The sequence below is a fragment of the Drosophila bipectinata genome, chromosome XL (genome assembly GCF_030179905.1).
Source record: "Drosophila bipectinata strain 14024-0381.07 chromosome XL, DbipHiC1v2, whole genome shotgun sequence".
Classification (NCBI taxonomy): Eukaryota; Metazoa; Arthropoda; class Insecta; order Diptera; family Drosophilidae; genus Drosophila; species Drosophila bipectinata.
In genome coordinates, this window is record NC_091734.1 from 1,150,505 (window position 1) to 1,170,623 (window position 20,119).

Sequence of the window (20,119 nt, forward strand, 5' to 3'; positions counted from 1 at the left end):
AATGAAAGTTTCTGTTGGTGTTGGAAATGAGATTTAAACTTCTCGAGATACCCTGGAATTTTTAGAAAATTTTAGAAAAATATTTAAACAAAACTTAGAGCTTAAAACTAAAATTTAAATGATTTCTTCAACTTGAAATATTAATTTTCTTATTAAAGGGTACTTCTATATTCTTAACTGTTTCATTCGTAAGTCTAATTTCTCAGTTGCCTTTTCCCCCAAAGCATAAATATAAAGTGAAATAAATTAAAATGCATTGGCAATCCCAAAAGAAAGCAGCTACTCTTAGTCAGGTCTCACTGTACTTGTTTATATTTTTAAATAAAAGGAACTGACTTCCATGCCGATCAAGTTTCTGTTTCTGTTTTTTTTTTTCAAAGCAACTAAAAGACAAAGACATTTGGGAAACAAAACGAGAACTTTAATAAATTATTTTTCCAGCCAACAATAGCAAACAGGTGCAGGGGAGGATGCAGGATGGTGTGGGCGTGGTCGTGGCCAAAAAGTAAAAGTCAACAATAAAGAGTGAAAATGTAGAAGGCAAGACAAGGACACAAACACAGACAGAAACTGCAACTAGATAGTTAAGACATCAAGTATACGCACTGTTGTCCCCACAAAAGCACTATTATTATTTAGTTTTGTCATTTTTGTTATTTAATACTTGGCTTGGCTTCAGTTTTTGGGAAAAAATAAAGAAAACTCAAAGAAGGCTTTTTAAATAAAATTGAAAGTAAATTCTTATTTAAATCATGTGGTTTTTTAAAACTTGGGAATTTAAGGGATCTCGCAATTATCCCACTTTTGAGGTCATAGACATTTTAACTCAATCGATGGAACACTTTAATTTTTGACCTAAAATCCACGCTTTTTATGATTCTGTTTTTTATTTTTCAATGCTGCTTTCCAAGGATCCATATGGGCTGTTTCGTATTTTACAATTCAATGGGGCAAACATTTGCATAGAGGGTTCACAGTCCAACAGCTACTATGAGGGATCTGATATTAGGGATGAGCTACAAAAAAATACATTTTAATCAAGAAGCTCTTAAGAAGTCTAGTAACTCTGCGATAGAAGCCTTTCAAACCTTATATTTTTATTATTTGTGAATATATATTTTTTTTAATAAAGAAATATTATTATTTTGTTGACCATTTTTTAGTTAAAAAGTCAAATAAATTCCCAGCAGATTATAGTAATGTTTTTAATATTTGTTTCCCTTCCATAAGCTTATTAAAAAGTTATGTTTAAAAGTCAGTCAATTATACTATTAATATTTAAAAAATATATATTTGTAGATTTTGTGGCATATTTTATAGGTGTTTGTATAAGTGTTAGTGTGTATAGGTGTGTGTGTGTCTCGCAGGATACAGAACCCTTTGGCAGGACATGACAGTCAAGCCGTTAAGCGGCTTTCGGTTCGAGCCACAAACAATCGAAAACGAGCGTAAATTTAAATTATTGAACAAATGGGCGCCACCCCACCTCCCCCCCTCCCGTCTGACTTTGGGGAATTGCGGACCCAAAAGTGGGCGGCTTGGGGCTTAGGGGGCGTGACCAAACACTTTGACTAATTTCCATTGGCTGCACTTTTCATCTGACGCTGCAGTTGATTTCCTTGGTGTATTATTGTCCGCTGAAAAGTTTTCCAACGAGCAGAAAATGCCATCCCCCTCTCAGTCACTATCTCGTTTCGCGTTTTCTCCATTCTCTAGGGAATTTTCCCCAAAAAGGGGGGTAACTGCATGGAGGGGGAGGGAGGACTAAAGTATGCGGGCTGGCTCTGTCTGCGTCTGTTTGTTGACAATGAATTTAGATAAACTTGCGAAATTCGAAACGCAAACAGCATTTGCATTTGCATACATTTATAGCCAAGCACCCCCCGCCCCTCTCGTTTTCCCTCCCCTTATTTTTGGGGTGGAGGGAGAGGAGTACCCCCCCTATTTTCACTCGCACTTAATGCCAAAGTAAACGCAACGGCGGCAAAAGTTGTGCAACAACTTTTACGACCAGAGACCCCAAAGTCTCACCAACTGCAACACCACCACCCACTAGGATGCCTCCCTCCTCCCATTTTGGAGGAACTTTAACTGAAAGAGAGCTGTGGAAAGTTTGCGCTGCTTTTGTATTTCGAAGAGCTTCAATTGAACGCTGTTGAAATTCCTTGAGGGTCCTGCCGCCGAGTCATCTTCATTTGCAGCAAACGATTTTGCCAGCGGCAGTGCCATGGCACTTCAGGACGCCGGAAAATCAAAGGGGGTAGTGCTACCAAAAAAAAAGGGGGTCTTAAGAAACAAGTTTTGAAGATATATTATCTAGAATGAGGTATAAGATGAGGATTACAACTTTTTAGATATAAAGATATTACTCCTTTAGTATCTTTAATCATTGACCTTTAATTTAATAGATTCTCTATTTAAGAATAATAATTTAATTTAATTTTTAAGGATATTCAATACCCCTTTAAAAATATAAACCACCTCCGTCTCTGGCTTTAAATGGGCACCATCGACAGGTCCTTCCTTTGGTAATTGCTAAGGTTTCACAGCAGACAAATTAAGTTCGCCTCTGAAGAGGAGAAAGTAGAGTGTAAAGTGGAGAAAGTAGAGAAAGTGGCAGTGAGAAGGGCTAAGCAGAAGGAGCAGCAGTTGAGCAAAGCCGTCAAGAAGGTGGAAAGGAAGGACTTTAAGTTACACCTGCCATGCAGGTCCTTCCACGGGATAAGTTTAAATGCTAAGCTGCCAATACTAATTACAGCCATTGAGATAAATGGTTAGATCGATGATGTTAGCCATTTTAGAGACTAATAGCTAGTTTATTTATTTAAGATTTTAATTATTTTATTCATATTTTATTACAGATGTATGCCATTACAAGACAGGCCAACTTGCTGAGCCGCCTGGGCGATCTGGAGTGTCTGATTCTGTTGGTCTCCTGCATCTGCCACGACCTGGATCATCCCGGCTACAATAATATCTACCAGATTAATGCCCGCACCGAGCTGGCACTCAGGTATGTTTATTGTCTAGATCTTTCAGATTTATCTTGTAGATACAATTGATACATCCCAAAAGATACAATGACATCTCACCGCTGGAGAATCATCATTGTTCGATTGCCTTCCGATTGCTGGAACATCCCGAATGCAATATCTTCAAGAATTTTAGTCGCGACACCTTCAAGTGAGTATATATTATTTTTTCTCTCAGACTAGGTGGGGGGGGGGGGGGGGCCCTATGGGGGGCAGGTCAATTAATTGCCAAGCTGGCCACTTTATGCACGGCACGTACAAAATGGCATTGCATTAAACGCTCGCCCCATTGCCGTGGTAATTAACACCTGCCGGTTGCACTGTAAAATCCCGACACCCACGACAATGCCACACCTCCCTCCCCACCTCTCCTCCCATCAGCCTTCACGCCCACCACTTGACCTGGCCAACAGCCAGCTACTAGCTACCCATACCCATACCCATACCCATAGCTTTCCATTCTCATTGTCCTTTCCCACGCGCCCAGGAGGTCGAGCTCCTGTGGAAATTCATGCCAAGGAGGTAGCACTATGAAATCTATCGATTCCGTATTTATAAGAAGAGAATCAGAGCCATTTATTGGCTTAGGAGGCTATAAAAATTTCATTCATTTCATCGATTTAATAATAATTATTAATTTTTTAAGGTTTTATTCAAGAAAAAAAAGGATAATTTGAAACTCTTAAACTTAAAATTAATATTTTAATATTAAGACTTCCCTCTATTTACCCTCCAAGACTTCCAACGAATGTCCTTTCTATTTCTTTTAGTTTTTTTTCTTTTTCCTGTTGTCCTTATTGGTGTATCCTGGCTGGGTCTTGGTTTTTCCTGGTCTTTCCACGGATATCCTCTTGGTTTTTCCGCAATGCAATAGTGGCTGCGAATGAAGATTAAGCTGTAATTGGCCAGGACACGACATAATCCTGGTGTTCAGCTAGCTGATAACTCCTTTGCCGCATTCCACAAGGACTTGCCACACCTTCAATTCACCTCCCCCCCCTGTCGCACTTAAATGCAATTGAAATGCAATCGAATATTCGATTTAATTGAAAACGATCTGTGATTCGAATAAATTAAGTAAATAATATTATTTGATGGACTTGATGGAAAAAGTTATAGCCCTGCCAGGATGTTATATAATAAAGCTATTAGTTTGGCTTAGGAAAGCTTTCCCGGAAAACCTGCATGCTCCCCTGGCGGTTAAAACACTTTCCATTCTTCTCTTTTTATTTTTTTTGCTTTTTATTTTATTTCTTTTCTGTCCAAGCTTTTCCCGCAATTTTATTGGATTTCTTTTTTTTTTTTATTCGCATTCAGTGCATGCATTTTATATTGGAAAATATTCCACAAACACTAATTAAGTGGATTAGCCGGCGAAATGCTTTTTCTCTTCCTCCTCCGGCTTTCCGACTTTGACTTGCGGATGTGAATGTTTCAGGGAGGGGCTTTCCTACATGGTGGCTGGCAGTGGGGCGTCTGTGGGGCATCTGAGGGGCGTCTGTGGGAAAATGGAAAATCTAGGGTCTGGAGGTTAGGGAGTCGTCTTCATCATCATCATCTAGCTGATGGGAAGCATCATCGTCTCAGCACAAGGAACGCAATCAACTGAAAACCAAGCCCTTGACAGGATAACAAAAAATATGTTGCTTACACTGAGAATTATTTTAATATTATGGAAATTTTTTATTAATTAAAGTAAAGGTTTTTTTAATTTTATATATTTTTTAGAGAATGTCTTTAGCATATTTTTGAATAATAATCAATTCATTTAAAATATAGAGATGAAAAAAGTACCGGGTATCATATATAAAGTTTAGGAAATAAATTAAAAATATTAATTATATTAAAAATGTAAATTTTTTTTTAATTTAAGACATTTTTTAAATACTTTGCTCTTTTATTTTCAAAGTTTTGTTTAAAAGTGTCTATGTTTCTTCTTTCTAAAAGCTAATTATTGTAAATTTATACCTTAAATTCGTTTTAAAATCACCTACTTATTTTTCTCAGTGCCTCAAGCGATTGTCCTGCCCCTCCTTTCCCCACTCAGACCCCCCTTTCTGTCATTTTCTTGGGCGTCGTTTTTCTGGCAAGTTGGCGTGCATAAACTATTGGATACTTTTGGGAGTTTTGATGGCAAAACTTGTCGGAGAGAATGCCAGAGCACTACCTACACACACACACACACACAATATGCCAAGGATGAGGAGCCCAGCAGGGGCAGGATGGTTGGAACTGACATTAGAAAGGACGAGCAGGAGGAGGAGGTGGTGGTGGTGCGTTTTGCAAACAATTTGCAAGAAGTTGTCATTGCGATTATTAGGCAAGATGATTATTACCAAAGTAATGTTGGCCCGAAGCTGGAGATGTGCATAATTTTGTGGTGAGGGGAGGGGGGGGACTATAAGGGAAATGTTCCAGTTAGCAACCAAATAAAGTTGTTTAATTAATTGACTTGCAACCATAATTATTTGAATAGTAATGTCGTCCGGCACATGCACTTTATATTGGCAATTAAAAGTTTTAAATGGCCTTAAAACTTGTTCCCTATTAAATGGTAATACCATTGCCATAAACAAGCTTTACCTGGTATTTTTTTATATTTATTTTTTATGCGTCAGGGCTTAAACAAGATACAGATAGATACCTTCCCCCACACACCCCCCAATTTTTTATGTTCTAGTTCCTTTTTCCTTTCGTTTTGTTGCATACTTTTGGGGCACATGTCGGATGTGAGTGGCCTAAGTGGGCGGTGGGAGCGATGGAGTGGATGGGGGGGGGGGGCGTGGACATAACAAACAACAAACCGCGTTACGCGTGGTTGCATTTTATTTGATTGCGGCGAACCGCCAATTTCAGACAACACCACCACCGAAAAAAAAACGCAGTGCACTTGTTTGTTTGTTTGCTTTTATTTTTCGCAGCGAAAGGAGAAAAATAGGGGGGTTACTCGTAAAGCCATGATGGACATGGAGAAATGGAGTGTTAGCCCGAAAGTAGCGAAAAATTCAGTAACTAATCCAGATGGCTGTGATTCTAAGGCATTTTCAATGCAGTTGAGTTAACACTTTAATGAAAGAAATTATAGTTATCAATATAATCGATATTTATCGATAAATCTTTAAGAATAGAGGGCTTAGGGCATTCGTAAAGTCAATTATAAACTCTAGAATAAATTTAAAATAAACGTTGTAGAAATTCTGACACATTTTCAATGCAAACATTTCCGAGTTAACAATTTAATGATAGATATTTATCAATATAATCGATATTTATCGATACATTTCTAAGAATAAAGGGCTTCGGGTATTCGTAAAGTCAATGTTGAACTATAAAACAAAGTATAAATAAACTTTGTAGAAATTCTGACACATAATCAATGTAACCATATCAGAGTTACCAATTTAATTTTAATTTTTAATCAATTGAATCGATATTTATCGATAAATCGTTAAAAAACTTTCCCTAAAAGAAAACCATAATTATTTAACAATATATAATACAATTAACAATACAATATATTTGATAATTTATTAGACCTTGTCTTCAACTTGAATTCTTAACAATTCCTATTCGATTTATTTGCAAATTCCCTTAAAAATAAAACATGTCCATAACGATAACTATCGATTACCCCAATCGATCACCAAATGCGACACTTGGCCGCCGGATTCATGGGACTGCCCGCCTTGCACTGGAACGTCTCGGCGAACTCGGGCAGGTTGGCCAGAACATTATTGACCCGCTCCTGGTGCTTGGAGTGCAGACTGTTCTGGGCGGATGAATCCTCCGCATCCAGATCCACGCTCTTGCCACACCACGTCTGGGCATAGACCAGGAAGAAGGTTTTCAATAGTTCCGGATCCGGTGTTGCGGGAGAACTCGAATTGGTTTCCGGCCGGGGACGATAGGTTTCGAAGGCCAATCGCAGACCTTCCGTGTCGGCTATATTCTCGTTCATGGTCACCGCGGCATTACTGTACCGGGCGCCCATGTAGCAGGCGGCCCGCAGACCGAACCGGATAATGGCCCTTGGTGGCCACTGGCCATTGGCCAGCTGCCCGGAGGCGTCGTAGTTAATGCCATCGTAATCAAAGGCGTGCACCATTTCGTGGGCCAGAATGTAGCCCAGCCCGGCCGATAGTCGGACTTTTCGCTCCGCCTCCGTCCGGCAGGTTGGCTCCTGCAGCAGGGGCGTGGCCAGCAGACCCAGCGGCAATTCGATACGATTCAGGCTGAGGCGATAGTAGGCGTTGGCCACAAGGGGATCGCCGGCATGGGAGACGGGCGGCTCGCCGAGGACCTGCCGGAACTCCTGGTGGGCCCGATTCCGTGATAACTGCATCAGGTTCCAATCACAGCTGCCGCCGAGGGGCGTGGCAGTGCCAGTTGACATCGAATGGCCGGGATCCTGCAATCGGGGCGTCAGCAGGCGCATGGCACGTATTTTTTCCCGCGCCATAGTCCGGGTAACCAAGTCGTAGTCAAAGACCTCTGTTTCGTTCAGCAGAAGCTCGAACTGTTGTTTCAGATCCCTAAACAGGAAGGCCACCTATGTAGAAGAATCGATAAATGTCGATAGAAATCGATAAAAACATCCAACATACCTGCTGAATCGAGTTGTCGTAGATTTCCTGATAGTTTTCCCCCAGCAGCAGTTCCATTTGCAAGCGCCCCAGAGGTCCTGGCAGCAGGTGCCTCAGCTGCTCCACCCAGTAGTCCTTCTGGCTCACAATCTTCTCGTCGGTGTGCAATTTGAACTCAAAGTGCATGGGCAGCTTCAGCAACAGCCATGTGGAGAGTAGTTCCCGATCCGCGGAGCGCAGGAAGCGCTGCAAGCTCTGCAAGTAGTCCATATCCACCACCACCAGCAGGGTATTCGGATCCCAATCGATGTCCTTGAGCAGGACTTCAAAGTACTTTCGTAGCTGCAGCTCCGGCAGTTGTTCCTCCAACTGGACCAGCGTCTGGGGCTCTCGAAGGACCAGAGTCTTCTCCCGATCGACGGCCAGCAGACTCTGTAGACTCTTCTCGAAGTCGACCAGATTTCTGGCCCACTCCTGGGCTCTCCGCACCCGAACTCCCATTTCGATTAGGAGGACTTTCAAGTAGCGCTCGTACAGAAACTCGGTGAGCTCGTCGTGGCCCAGCTGGTGGAAGGTCGGCGACAGGAGGTAGAATATCTTCTGGTCCGCCGACTGCCAATTATCCTGGACCAGCAGGCGCCAGAGTCCCTGCGCTCCGTACTTCCTCAGCTCGGCATTCGCCAGAATCCAATCCCAGTCGCTCGATTTGTTGTGTCCGAGGATGGAGAAGTTGGCACCGCTCCCGACCATGGCCTCGTTGTAGGCTGTTATCGATTGCTTGCTATCGAGATCGGAGAAACACTTTCGATAGAAAGTGCTCAGCGGGGAGTGCTTATCCGAATCGGACTCAAAGTGCTCGATCAGTTTCTCCTTCAGCTTGGCCACCCACATAGATCGGGCATCGTGGACTCCAAAGTTCCGCTGGTACTCCCCCCCATACCAATTCCCACAGGCATGGGCATAGAAATCGTCGCACGGCGCTGCTTCCTTGTCCACATTCTTGTCCACCAGATTCAGGCACTCGTTCTGGCCATTTGTCGGGGGAATTCCAATGAAAAACACTGCTAATAGGCACAAGAATATTGTAATATTCGCGTTCATTTCGTTACACTGGCGTTTGTTTACTGGCGGCACTCCGTCACTCTCCCAAGTCCAAGTTCTAATCCGAACCCAAATCCGGGCTGGCGATAAGCCCATCGAAAAAAGCCCCCTGATAACCGCACATGACATTCAAATCGCAGAGTATTGGCATTGGATCGAGGGTGATGGGAGGAGTTCTCAAAATTATATAGAAATATTTTACATAGATTTGAAAAAATAGGTTAGGTTGGTTTATCTATAAAATCGATTTCAAATCGATAAATTTTTTTCATATAAATTCTGTTAGCATTTAGTTTCCTTTCTAGCTCTAGTTTGTAAAAGGTATTTTAATAATTAATATAAACTATAATTCAAAATTAAATTAATAATCAATAAAATCTTTCATTAGTTGAAATATTTTATCAAAAAATCGATTAAAAATCGATAAACTCAACAATTTCTTTGAGTCTGCTTGGATAAATTCTTTTAAACTATTAGTTTCTTTTTAAACCATCTATTTTATTAAGTTTGCCACTTATATTTATTAAAAACTAAAATGATTAAAAATCCCAAGATCGATAAAAATCGATAACATCTTTCACAATTTTAAACAAACTCGATTAAAGCCCAAAAATGTCAAATTATTTTGTGGGTCATCGAATTTTGATTATTTATGTAAATCAAATAGAATTCAAATCACAAACTTTGATTTCCGCTCAATGAACTCGAAAATCATGTACTTCTCCCATTAATACATATTGTATATATACTTTCCTATATATATATATATATTTTTGATGATATATGTATGTACTATAGTATATAGAGTAGATGTGCTCCGTCACAAGGCCAAATCATTAAGATGAAACCAGAGATAGGAGAGAGCGATGCATCCCCGCTGGCGAGGTTTAACGTTTACCGTTAAATCAGAGCCCACGCGTAATCAATTAATCATCTCCCTCCTCCCCTCCCCCTTACACTGGGGGGGGGGCGGTGGGAGAGCTATAAGTCTCGCCTCTCGTTCGCCCCCATTGGAGGCTGCTATGCAAAACGAAATTAGTTGCGACTACCTTCTATAATGATTTTCGCCCTTCACACCTATACAATGGGAAGTGCACTGAGAGAAATATTTTGAGGAGCTTTTAAAATAAAGTTAATTATAGGAATTTTTTAAAAGCTTAAGATTTTTTAAGAAAATTTAAAAAGTATTAAGTTATAACATTTTTTTATTATACATATATATTTTTATTTAAAACATTTCAAAAATATTTCTAAAGCTCAACTTTATTTTCTAAATTATTTAAATATATTACACAGCTACTCCCATCGATTTAATTTATTTAAAATCTCAAAAAAAACCCCCTAGTATTTCTCTCAGTGTGACTGCGATTGGGTTTTTAATAAAGTTGAGAGTCAAGTTTACTTTTTCCCGAACCGGAGATAAAATGGCACAGAAATGAATGAAAGGGAAGAGCGAGTGAGACAGTTGTATGTGTGTGTGTAGAGGGAGATGGCACTTGGAAAGAAGAAAGAGAGCAGAGCTTAGTGGCGATTAGCTTATTGGATTGATTAAGCTTGGATTATGTTTGAATCACAGAGGCGGAAGAAATACACAAAACACGTGATTGAAAAGCCACCTCGATTGTAAATCATTTTGACCTTCTGGCTTTTTATTTGAAATTTTCTTAAATCATTACATTTTTTTTTCGCATTTAATCTGGAATGCAATTTCGTTTGGCTAATTGAGATTAAATTGAGATTTTTTTTTCTTTTTTTTTTTGCCTTTAATAAGCAAACTATCAATATGAAAAGTGTTTGGTTAAGAAACCGCATCCGGAACGGAGGTTTATGGTCAAGGGGTTTTGGTTGTTCTGGTTCTGGATAAAATCAAAAAATAAAAATTCAATTAAAATTCAACAAACAGCAACTGGATGAAGGATGATGATGTGCTGGAGAGATGCTATGGATGCTGGGGATTTCGGGGAAAAATTCGGCATTGGGGCTTGGGGTAAACTTGAAACCCAGCTGGTTAGCTTCCACCAAAAATAAATCATCAAAGAGGAGGTTTTCGGGAGCTTAGATGTTTTAGGGGGGAAAATCATAAGAAAGGCACTGCAAAAAAAAAACTAGAGAAATAGATGAAGAATAGATTCTTATGATGAGGTTTTCTAAAGCCTAGAAATATATTTAAAATTATAATAAACTTGAAACTCTGGTTCTTACTACTTCTGCTGATAACTCTTTTTCTAAATTTATGATTTTTGTTGTTCAGTGTATTGTTTGAAAGGCAAAAGTATCTGCTGATGGCAGATTTGGCTGCCAACGCTTCGCAAATTAGTTTCGAGTTGAGTTTTTGGTTTGGTGCTTGGCGCATTTCATGCAATTATTTAGCCATAATTAGCGCATAATAGTTGCCGTTTTTGGGCGTAAAACTTTTGCCTTAACTGGCAAGGGGGGGGTGGGGGAGGAAATATTCCATTTTCCATTTACCATTTACCATTCACCATTCACCACTTGCCACTTGGTGGCACCTCCACAATTCATCATCATCATAAAGCCAAGGCACACAAAAGAATGGGATAATCACTGCATTTGCCAGCTTTAATTAGAAGCAAGTTTTAAGGCCAAAATTCCAATTCCAATGCCAATTCCAAATTCAAAGTCAAAGTCAAAGTTAGTATTCAAAGAATTTCATGGCCAATATGGAGGACATCGTGTCCTTGATGTGCAACCCGTAATCCTGGACACTGCAAATCAATTCTCGACTAATACATCCCATCCACCTAACTCGTTCTCTGCCCGGACCATAACCGACCAGTGCCGCATATTCCGAATATTTGCTTTGTTATTAATTAAATCCCAATTTGAACAGTATGGCTGGCTGGCTGGCAGATACCAGATACCAGATAGCAGCTTGCAGTAGCTACCACCAGGTATTAATTAATTGAAAGCCATTACAAGGTGCCGCACAGTGGAGGGCTATAGTGGTCTCTCTACATCTCTCCATTTTGGCATATTTGGCATAAATGGCATAAAAGGTGGATTTATATCATAGAGAGCCTGCAGCCCTCAGCTCTCCCCCCTCCTGGTATAGATTTCTGCATTTTATGCAAGATTACATGAAAGTCATACGTGTATCGAAATCAAGGCAGAAAATCGCTTTAGTTACAGAACCAACCGAGCTATTTAATGAGCTTATGGAGTTGGATTTTCTAAGGGGGCTTTGTTTCGAGATTATTTCAAGAAGATACTAGTTATCTCAAAGATGCTTTAGTTCATCGATAGAACTGCAATTTCCATCAGAATTCTATCAGCAAACTCAGTGCCATTAATATTGCTGAAATAAATATAATATTTAATATAAAGATATATGTATATACATATTTTTTTGCTCTATTTGGCATTTAAGTGCAACGGCAGGTGGCAAGTGCTGCGGAAGTGAGACGGAAAATTGTGCCACACTGCCACCACACACCGTGCCACGTCAATATCGTTGCAACGAAAACGAAAAATTCAATTTTCAACTTGTAGATTTCGTGGCAGGGGGGGACAAGGGAGGGGGCCAGCTGCAACCGAAAGGGGTGCCAAAGCTAAAAGAGGGATTTTCCCGGCTTTTCTTTTGACTGCAGCCGACACTCTTCTGTCTTTCTTGGCCTGCCATTGCCACTGCCACTGGCACTGCCACTGCCACCCATTTCAAATAAAACGAAATGCAATTTGATATTTTACGCGTTGCATTTGTCAGTCGACAGTCGACAGGTTTTCCACCTGCCTGCCACCCCCAGCCAGCCTGCCTGCCGCACCTGCCTGCCAGGCTATCCTTTTCCCGGAAAAGCACTTGCCTTCATTGGCTTTGTTTTTTTTTTTTTGTTTTGCCCCGTAAACTGCAAATCCCAGCCTCTATATTGTGCCTCAATCGCAACTCTCGGTTTCTAGGGCAATGATTTTGTGGAGTTCCTAATCCGCGATATCCTCTTCCTCCATTGCAGCACCATTCGCGAGGGCATCATCCGCTGCATTTTGGCCACCGACATGGCCCGTCACAATGAGATCCTGACCCAGTTCATGGAGATAACGCCCGTCTTCGACTACAGCAATCGTGCTCACATTAATCTGGTATGGATACTCGCTAATCTCTTGATGACCAAGTGTCCTTTATCCTTGTCTGTTTCGTAGCTTTGCATGATCCTCATTAAGGTGGCGGACATTTCGAACGAGGCCCGGCCCATGGACGTGGCCGAGCCCTGGCTGGATCGCCTCCTGCAGGAGTTCTTCGCCCAGAGCGCCGCCGAGAAGTCCGAGGGCTTGCCGGTGACACCCTTCATGGACCCGGACAAGGTCAGCAAGCCGGGCTCCCAGGTCCGTTTCATCGGGCTCGTCCTCTTGCCGCTGTTCGAGGCCCTCGGGGAACTGGTGCCGGAGCTTACGGACCTGATCATCATACCCGTGCGCATAGCCCTCGAGTATTACAGGTGAGTTTCGGCTACTAGGCGTATACTTAATATTACGTATACTTATTATTGCAAACTATTCCCAGACGCCTCAACGATGCCCAGACCAAGACCCGCAAGTCGGTGGCCGACAGCAACACCTCCGCCACCTCGGACAGCAACAGCGGCACCATCGACTCGAATGCCGCCCTTGTCAGCACTCCCGGGGCGGCCAGCGACAAACTGAGTCTCGACAAGACCCAGGGCAACTCCCAGAGCTCGGGCGGGGGCGGAGGATCCACAACCGGTGGCGGCGGCACTGGATCCGGCTCCGGTGGTGGGGCCGGTGGCAGTGTCTCACCGCAGATGCCGCGCTCCGGATCCGGAATCAGTGTCAAATCGCGGCGCAGCATACCGTCACAGAAATCGGCATCCCGGACGTCGGTGGACGAGCCCGGCGGCATGGCGGCGGAGTTGCATGACTTGCCGGAGGGCAGCGAAAGTGGCGACTCGGAAACGGCCACCGAAGTGGATGTAAGTCTGAAAGAAGGCCTTCTTTGGTCAGTATTATAAGTCCCTATCTTCTAGGTGGCTGAGAAGACGTCCAAGTTCAAGGTGGACACGGAGGGCAGCAGCAACCGGAGCAAATCCTCGCACTCCACGTCCCGGAAATCGTCGCGCGAGAAGCGCCCCTCAATGATCGGGGAACTGTGCAGCAGTGGTGGCGGCCAAAGGATCCGTAACTCCTACGGCAACATCCACGGCTATCATGGCAACCAGCGGTGTCACTTCGGCAACAACCGGGCCGTCAGCCTGGACCAGTACAGTTCCGGGGGCAACAATCGCCGGCTATCGGACGGCCTGCCCCAGGTCATCTCCGACAGCAATGTCTTTTACGGCCATCGTCACATCCGCAGCAGCCTGGAGACCACCAATACAGGGGGCACGGTGGTGGGTATGCCGCCGCACGACACCAATGCCAATACCAATCTCCAGGGCAGTGTCCAGCTGAAGGAGCTGCTGGCCCGCACCGAGGCCGATTCCGAGGGCGAGGGGGAGGTGGCCATGGAGGAGAAACTGCCGTCGGACGCCACCCAGATGACCGCCCATGTGACCCAGCTGGTGGTGGTCGGCACCTCCTCGTCGAACGGCAATATCTCGGCCCCTATCGCCGTCGGCGAACAGATCCTGGCCAGCAACGGCAGCACCCGGAGCAGCGGCAGTGGCGTGGCCCCCGGTCCGGGTGGATCCCCGGTTGGCGGCGGAGGAGCTGGCCCCGGAGCGGCCAGTGGCAGCAGCTCGTGGAAGTCCCGACTGCGCCAGTTCTCGGACTATTTCAGCTTCAGCTTTGACAAGAACAACAAACGATTTGGGAGCACACGGAGCAGTCCGTGTCCGGGATCGGGAGGATCTCAGTCGCAGACCCAGTCGCACGCCAGCTCTCAGGGCAGGGCCAATAACAACGCCAACGGTGTCTCCGATGGCCAGGAGGGTGGAGCAGCCACTGGAAAGTGCTGTAGCATTGGGAAGCCTGTAACTGGAACTGGAGCAGGTCGGTCCCTCACCGATCCCCTGCAACGGCATCGCGCCTACAGCTTGGATGTGCCCGGAAGCGGTGGACGCTACTCCTCCAACGACAGCAGCCGGCATCCCAGCAACAACACCCTGCAGAGTGCAGCTGCCCAGGATGTGCCGGCCTGTGACCTGGCCAGCGGCTCCTCGTCGGTGCCATTGGAGGGTCCAAAGATTTGACAACAGGGGTTAGGCAGGCAGCAGCAGCAGCAGGAGGAGCCGGAGGACATGCCTCGAGGTGCAACTATTCTTGTACAGGACAAGGGCGATGGGGCGCATCCTAGGAACGTTGACGATGACGACGAGGAGGACGACGACGAGGACGATGATGAGGGCGAGATGCCGGGAGAGCGGCACCAGCTGCAGCGGCAGGACGCCTCCTCCAGCTGTGAGGTGTCCTCCATGTCGATGACCGTTTGGTCGGCCATCGGCCAGCGCTTGAACGCCCTCGTCTGTCACTGTTGCGAAAGAAAGTTGCCAGAACCGGAAAATGTCTAAAAACCGGGGCTAGTTTCCCCACCAAAAAATGCAAGGTGAATTTTCCTAAGAAACATACATTTTTCCAAAAAAAGAAAAAAAACTGTAACAGAGGTGAGTTTCTCTATAAAAATTAGCGAAATTCCTCCAGAAAAAATAGAAAATGAAAAATATCCAATTTAAAAAGCACTGGAAGTTCACATTTCGAAGCCGGAAAAGTCACTGGAAAAGCTGGAAAATCACAGACTCTGTCTTAGCTCCGATAGGCTAGGTTTTTTTTGGTTGCCAGTAAGTCTTCTTTTAAGTTTTAGGTTCTTCACAGATTTGACGACATTTGACATTTTTGTTTTTTTATTATTTGTTCACCTCTTCTCGTCTTTTTTTCGATTAATTCGTTGTAATTCTTTTTTTTTTTATGATTTTCTTTGTTACCTTTTAAGTATTTTTTATTTATGTACACACGCATACCATACTATACATACACACCACAAACAAACAAGAAGAATATATATATATAAAATATAACGTCAGACATTATACAAAAAAAAAAAAAAGAATGTAATTCATTTGTTTAATATTTCAAGTTTAATTGGAAAGACAGAGCTCGAGTGCGGGCTGGTAATTCAAGACTAAAATACCAACCTAATTCACAAAGCTATTATTTTACAGAGAAATCTTGCCATATGACTCTCCCCCTCTAGTCTCTAATTAATGAAAAATAATTTGCTTATTTAGATAACAAAGCAGCATTCTCTCGCCAATTATGAATGCAGTGCCATGCCATGGAATTTTGCAGAAACGAAATCAGTTTGTATGGCAGCGTGTCACTGCAATGCGAGTGTCCTTTCTGTCAAGGATAAATTCCGGATAAACTCTTGGCTCCTAGCTCCAAGCTTCGAGCTCCCAGCTCGCTGTTGAGTTGATTTCAGTTTCGTTTTCAACCGAAATTTACGTCTAATTACGCAAAACAAATTTTTGGCCACGGACACACACACACACATACACATACCTTGTTGCATGCAACAGTGATGGTCTTACATGCGAGTTCGATTCGGTGGGTCCCAGTACCCTAATTCCATTTGCCAGTTCGCCACATCGGTACAGGCTGGCCTCGATAGAGCAAAATATATACAGGCCAGGGGAGACAAATATCGAAGAATCTCTTTGATGAAACTTCCTTAAAAGATTCAAATACATGAACTTTTTTTATGTATCGATATTTATCGATAAATCAATATTTTATCAAAACCATTTTTGAAATTAAATTATTATTTTAATTATAATTACCCCATAATTTCCACACAACTTTAAACTCAAATAAAACTTTACTGTTAGCAGTTATATTTTCCGATTTTTTTTCGATATTTATCGATAATTTCATCATTACTTTGATCTTTTGCTTTGACTTGATTTTGAAGCTTGACTGTATTTTTTGGAATTTTTTTGTTGGTTTCCATTTGTGGAGGACATGACAAAGTCCTGGCGCAGCAACGGCGGCGGCAGGATGCCCGCAGGAGCGACTTCCATGGCCAGTCAATTGGATTTTGCAGCCGGCGCTGTTTCTGGCGGTGATATTTCTGGTGATTTTGCTGCTTATACTCGGATGGTGATGGGAATGTGATGGTTGGTTGGATATTTTTCGTTCGATGTCGGCCCTCAATTAGAAGGCACTGTGGGTGATTCAATTCTTTGATTATTCACAATTTTCGGCCAGTTGGTTGGTTGGATGGATGGTTGCTGAATGTCCTTCGGGACTTTCACAACAAAATTTGTGGAAGATGTTAAAGTTATGATCGATGTAAATTTCTGTATGTAATATTTATATGCTTGATAATTGGACACTCCATGAATATGAATAATAATAATGGAATAGAAGAGAACATAATTGGGAAATAGTATCAGAAAAGTGTAGACCAAGCTGGACCTTGGATAAAGTTAAAGAGTAACCGATATTGCGGATATATACTTTTTTTTTTTTGGTGTGTGTTTTTCAAGCACTATTTGAGCAAAAAGTAAAAGGATTTAAACCTAAAATACATACATACTTTATATATTTATGTGAAAAAATATATAAATATGATTATTCAGTGTACATTTGGATGTCTAGCATATCGCAGCAAATACTCGTAATTAATTGTGCATTGTAATTGCAAAAAAAAACACACACACATTGTAGTCATTTCCTTCAAAAAAACCAAAAAAAAGAAAGGCTCTCCTCTTAACTTTCTAAGTTATGTGTATGTTTGTTGTAGTCGGTAAGCCAATTAACTAAAAAATTTATATAAACCAGACCGCAGAAACTATTGTGGCTATGTGTGTATCGACTCCCCACTCGATGTGTGTATTTTCAGTAGTTAGATCGAAAACTAGCTGGCTAAATGTAAGTTTATTCGTGTATATGCATCAAATCAACTAAACTAAAAACTAACTAACTAAAAAAAAAAGAAACAAAGAAACGAAAATAAAATCCTTTGATTGCTAAATCTTAGATGTACGATCTACCTACAAAATAAAAAATAAAAGAAAAAAAAACGAGAAACAAACAAAAAACGAACCACTCTAAATTAGCTAACACATCAAATTGATTTGTTGCCTTATACTACTAAACTATTACTACTACTATACTATAACTATAAAAAAGAAAAACAAAAACTACAACTACTGTACTGCATTGCAGCTGTGTGCGTTTATTTATTATTTATTCTTATGGCGGGTGATCCTTTCAAGGAAGAGAGGAGCAGCCGCTGGAGAACCCACAGCATTTTATAAATTGTTCATGCCACCAACTTCCCTTGTTTGAATGACAAAACATAAAGACTAAAACTTGAATTTAAAAACAAAATCAACCAAAAACAAAAAAAAAACTTTCCAATAAAAACCAACTATACATATACATTAAATACAAAAAATATATATATACAAATATATATATATATATATATACATAAATATTTATCTTAAAGATACCACACTACAAATCGTAAAAAAAATGAAAACTCTAGGTGTTTTACAAAATGTAAAAAAATAAAAAATGACAAAAAAAATGTTAAGCAAAAAAAAACTGAATCGAAACCTCAGCCAAAAAATAAAAAAAAAATATATATACAGATACATATATATTTAATTCGGCTGGCCGAAAATATGAATGTCCTTGCAATGTAAAACTTGGTGGCTAAAAATTCAATTAAATAGTAATTAAAACAAATTTACACAAAAAATACTAAGTATACATATGTATGTTGAAGTAAGGACATTGCAAGGACATTGAAAAAGAAATGCTTTTCGGTGGAAAAACAAAAAAAAAATATGAATGAAATGAAAATTTAGTGTACTTTTTGGCAGTCAATTAAATGCTTCCCCCTTCCGAAAGTTGGTTGAGAATGATATATAGAAGATATAGTTCTTGATTCTGCTCAGATCAAGAGACGGAGAACGAGAACAAGTTCCAAAAGGCAAAATGCTTGTTTGTACCTAAAGAATAATGAAAAATATTTAGAAACGAAAATAACAAACTGCAAACAAAGTGAAAATATTTAGACAAGGTTATGAGCAATTTGGACCAACTCTACACTGTATCCCCCTTGCCCCAAATGGCCCCTATCCCCGTCCCGATTTCCAGCAGCAGCTATACATATGTTGTATGTGTAAGTGTATGTGCAAAAATTATAAATAATTAAACTAAAAAAGAAAAAACAAAATAAAACAATGACGATTACAATTCAGTATATATTTAAATAAATATATAACAGAAAGAAAAGCATAAATACATGAAAACAAAAACACAGACACGGAAACGGATGCAGTTTACAGATACAGATACAAAAAGTCTTAGTGCGCAGTTCAATCTCGTAGGTGTAAACCAAAACTACCTGTCGACTCTACCGATCAAGATCAGAAACATATATAGAGATATATGGTATATAGGGGCAAGAATAAGGTGAACCGCATGCATCTTACTTTATACTTTTCTACGTGACTTACAACTCGAGCAGGAAAATAATCTAAAATATATAAAACTTCCAAAACGGTTTCCACACAAACCCAGTCTCCCACACACACACATACACAAACACATAAACACACACACACTAATGTATAACCATTCACGCATAAGCCACGACGAGATGTGCAAAAGGGTTGCCCGAAAAAGTATGCTATAGTTTAAATGCTCTAATGGCGACCATGATGAAATATTCGTAAAAGAAAGAAATTTGAACCCTTTTGCAAAAATATCAAATGTCCAAGCAAGGCATCCAACCACCGAAAATGGACCACGCTCCTGCTAAATGAAACCCTCACCCCGACAATTCAAAACTGCTTAACCTTTGAAAGCCTTGGCCATCTCTAAACAAGAACAATTCTTCTCCTAACTATATACAAAATGTTTACTAGCGACCCTCCTGAAACTGACAAAGCCTTTACTCCAAGAATACACACAAATTACAAAGACTACAATTTTAATATACAAAACCCTACTACTACTAGTTGGGAAAAACGGAAATTTTAAAAATGGGAAATGCAAGATCCTGGAACGGCATTCTTCGGCAGGCCGAAGCTTAGATGCTCTCTTCAACAACAACAACAAGAAAAACCGAAAAGAAACAAAAATACCCACACACACATAAAACCAATAAAATAATATTTAAATTAAAGTGCTAAGGAAAACAAGTTATATAAAACTTATACATATAAAATATAATAAGCCTGGCCGCTTGCTCTTCAGTGTACTGAAAATGTTTCTTTTTTGTTTTGTTTGTCTCCCAAAAAAATGCAAATTTCTTTCTGAAAGAAATTGCATCAAAATATTATTAAATATTGAATCACAACAAAATCACACACACACAATTAAAGATGAGAATGATTGAAAAGCTTTGGCAAGCCGAAGCTGGAGATGCCCTTGCAAAAAAAAAATAAATAAAAATAAAAATCAAACCAAAAACCATAT

The 20,119-nt window shown here is 41.1% G+C and overlaps 2 protein-coding genes across 2 annotated transcripts in view; one reads left to right on the plus strand and one right to left on the minus strand.

Annotated features, from left to right (window-relative positions):
- The window catches only part of Pde9 (phosphodiesterase 9), a 107,052-nt gene extending 90,724 nt beyond the window's left edge, over nucleotides 1-16,328 (plus strand). Inside the window, exons 5-10 of the mRNA XM_017239703.3 lie at nucleotides 2,862-3,013; nucleotides 3,076-3,183; nucleotides 12,685-12,811; nucleotides 12,872-13,167; nucleotides 13,233-13,659; nucleotides 13,714-16,328. Of these exons, the coding sequence (XP_017095192.2) occupies nucleotides 2,862-3,013; nucleotides 3,076-3,183; nucleotides 12,685-12,811; nucleotides 12,872-13,167; nucleotides 13,233-13,659; nucleotides 13,714-14,877 (2,274 nt within the window). The 3' untranslated portion in view covers nucleotides 14,878-16,328. The remainder of the gene's footprint in view (nucleotides 1-2,861; nucleotides 3,014-3,075; nucleotides 3,184-12,684; nucleotides 12,812-12,871; nucleotides 13,168-13,232; nucleotides 13,660-13,713) is intronic.
- On the minus strand, nucleotides 6,543-8,750 carry Nep6 (Neprilysin 6). The gene is made up of 2 exons (XM_017239704.3): nucleotides 7,637-8,750; nucleotides 6,543-7,581 (listed from the first exon to the last, which is right to left on the minus strand). The coding sequence occupies exons 1-2, from the start codon at nucleotides 8,714-8,716 to the stop codon at nucleotides 6,673-6,675; spliced, it is 1,989 nt and encodes a 662-aa protein (XP_017095193.2). The 5' UTR covers nucleotides 8,717-8,750; the 3' UTR covers nucleotides 6,543-6,672.
- Nucleotides 16,329-20,119: the final 3,791 nt, after the last annotated feature.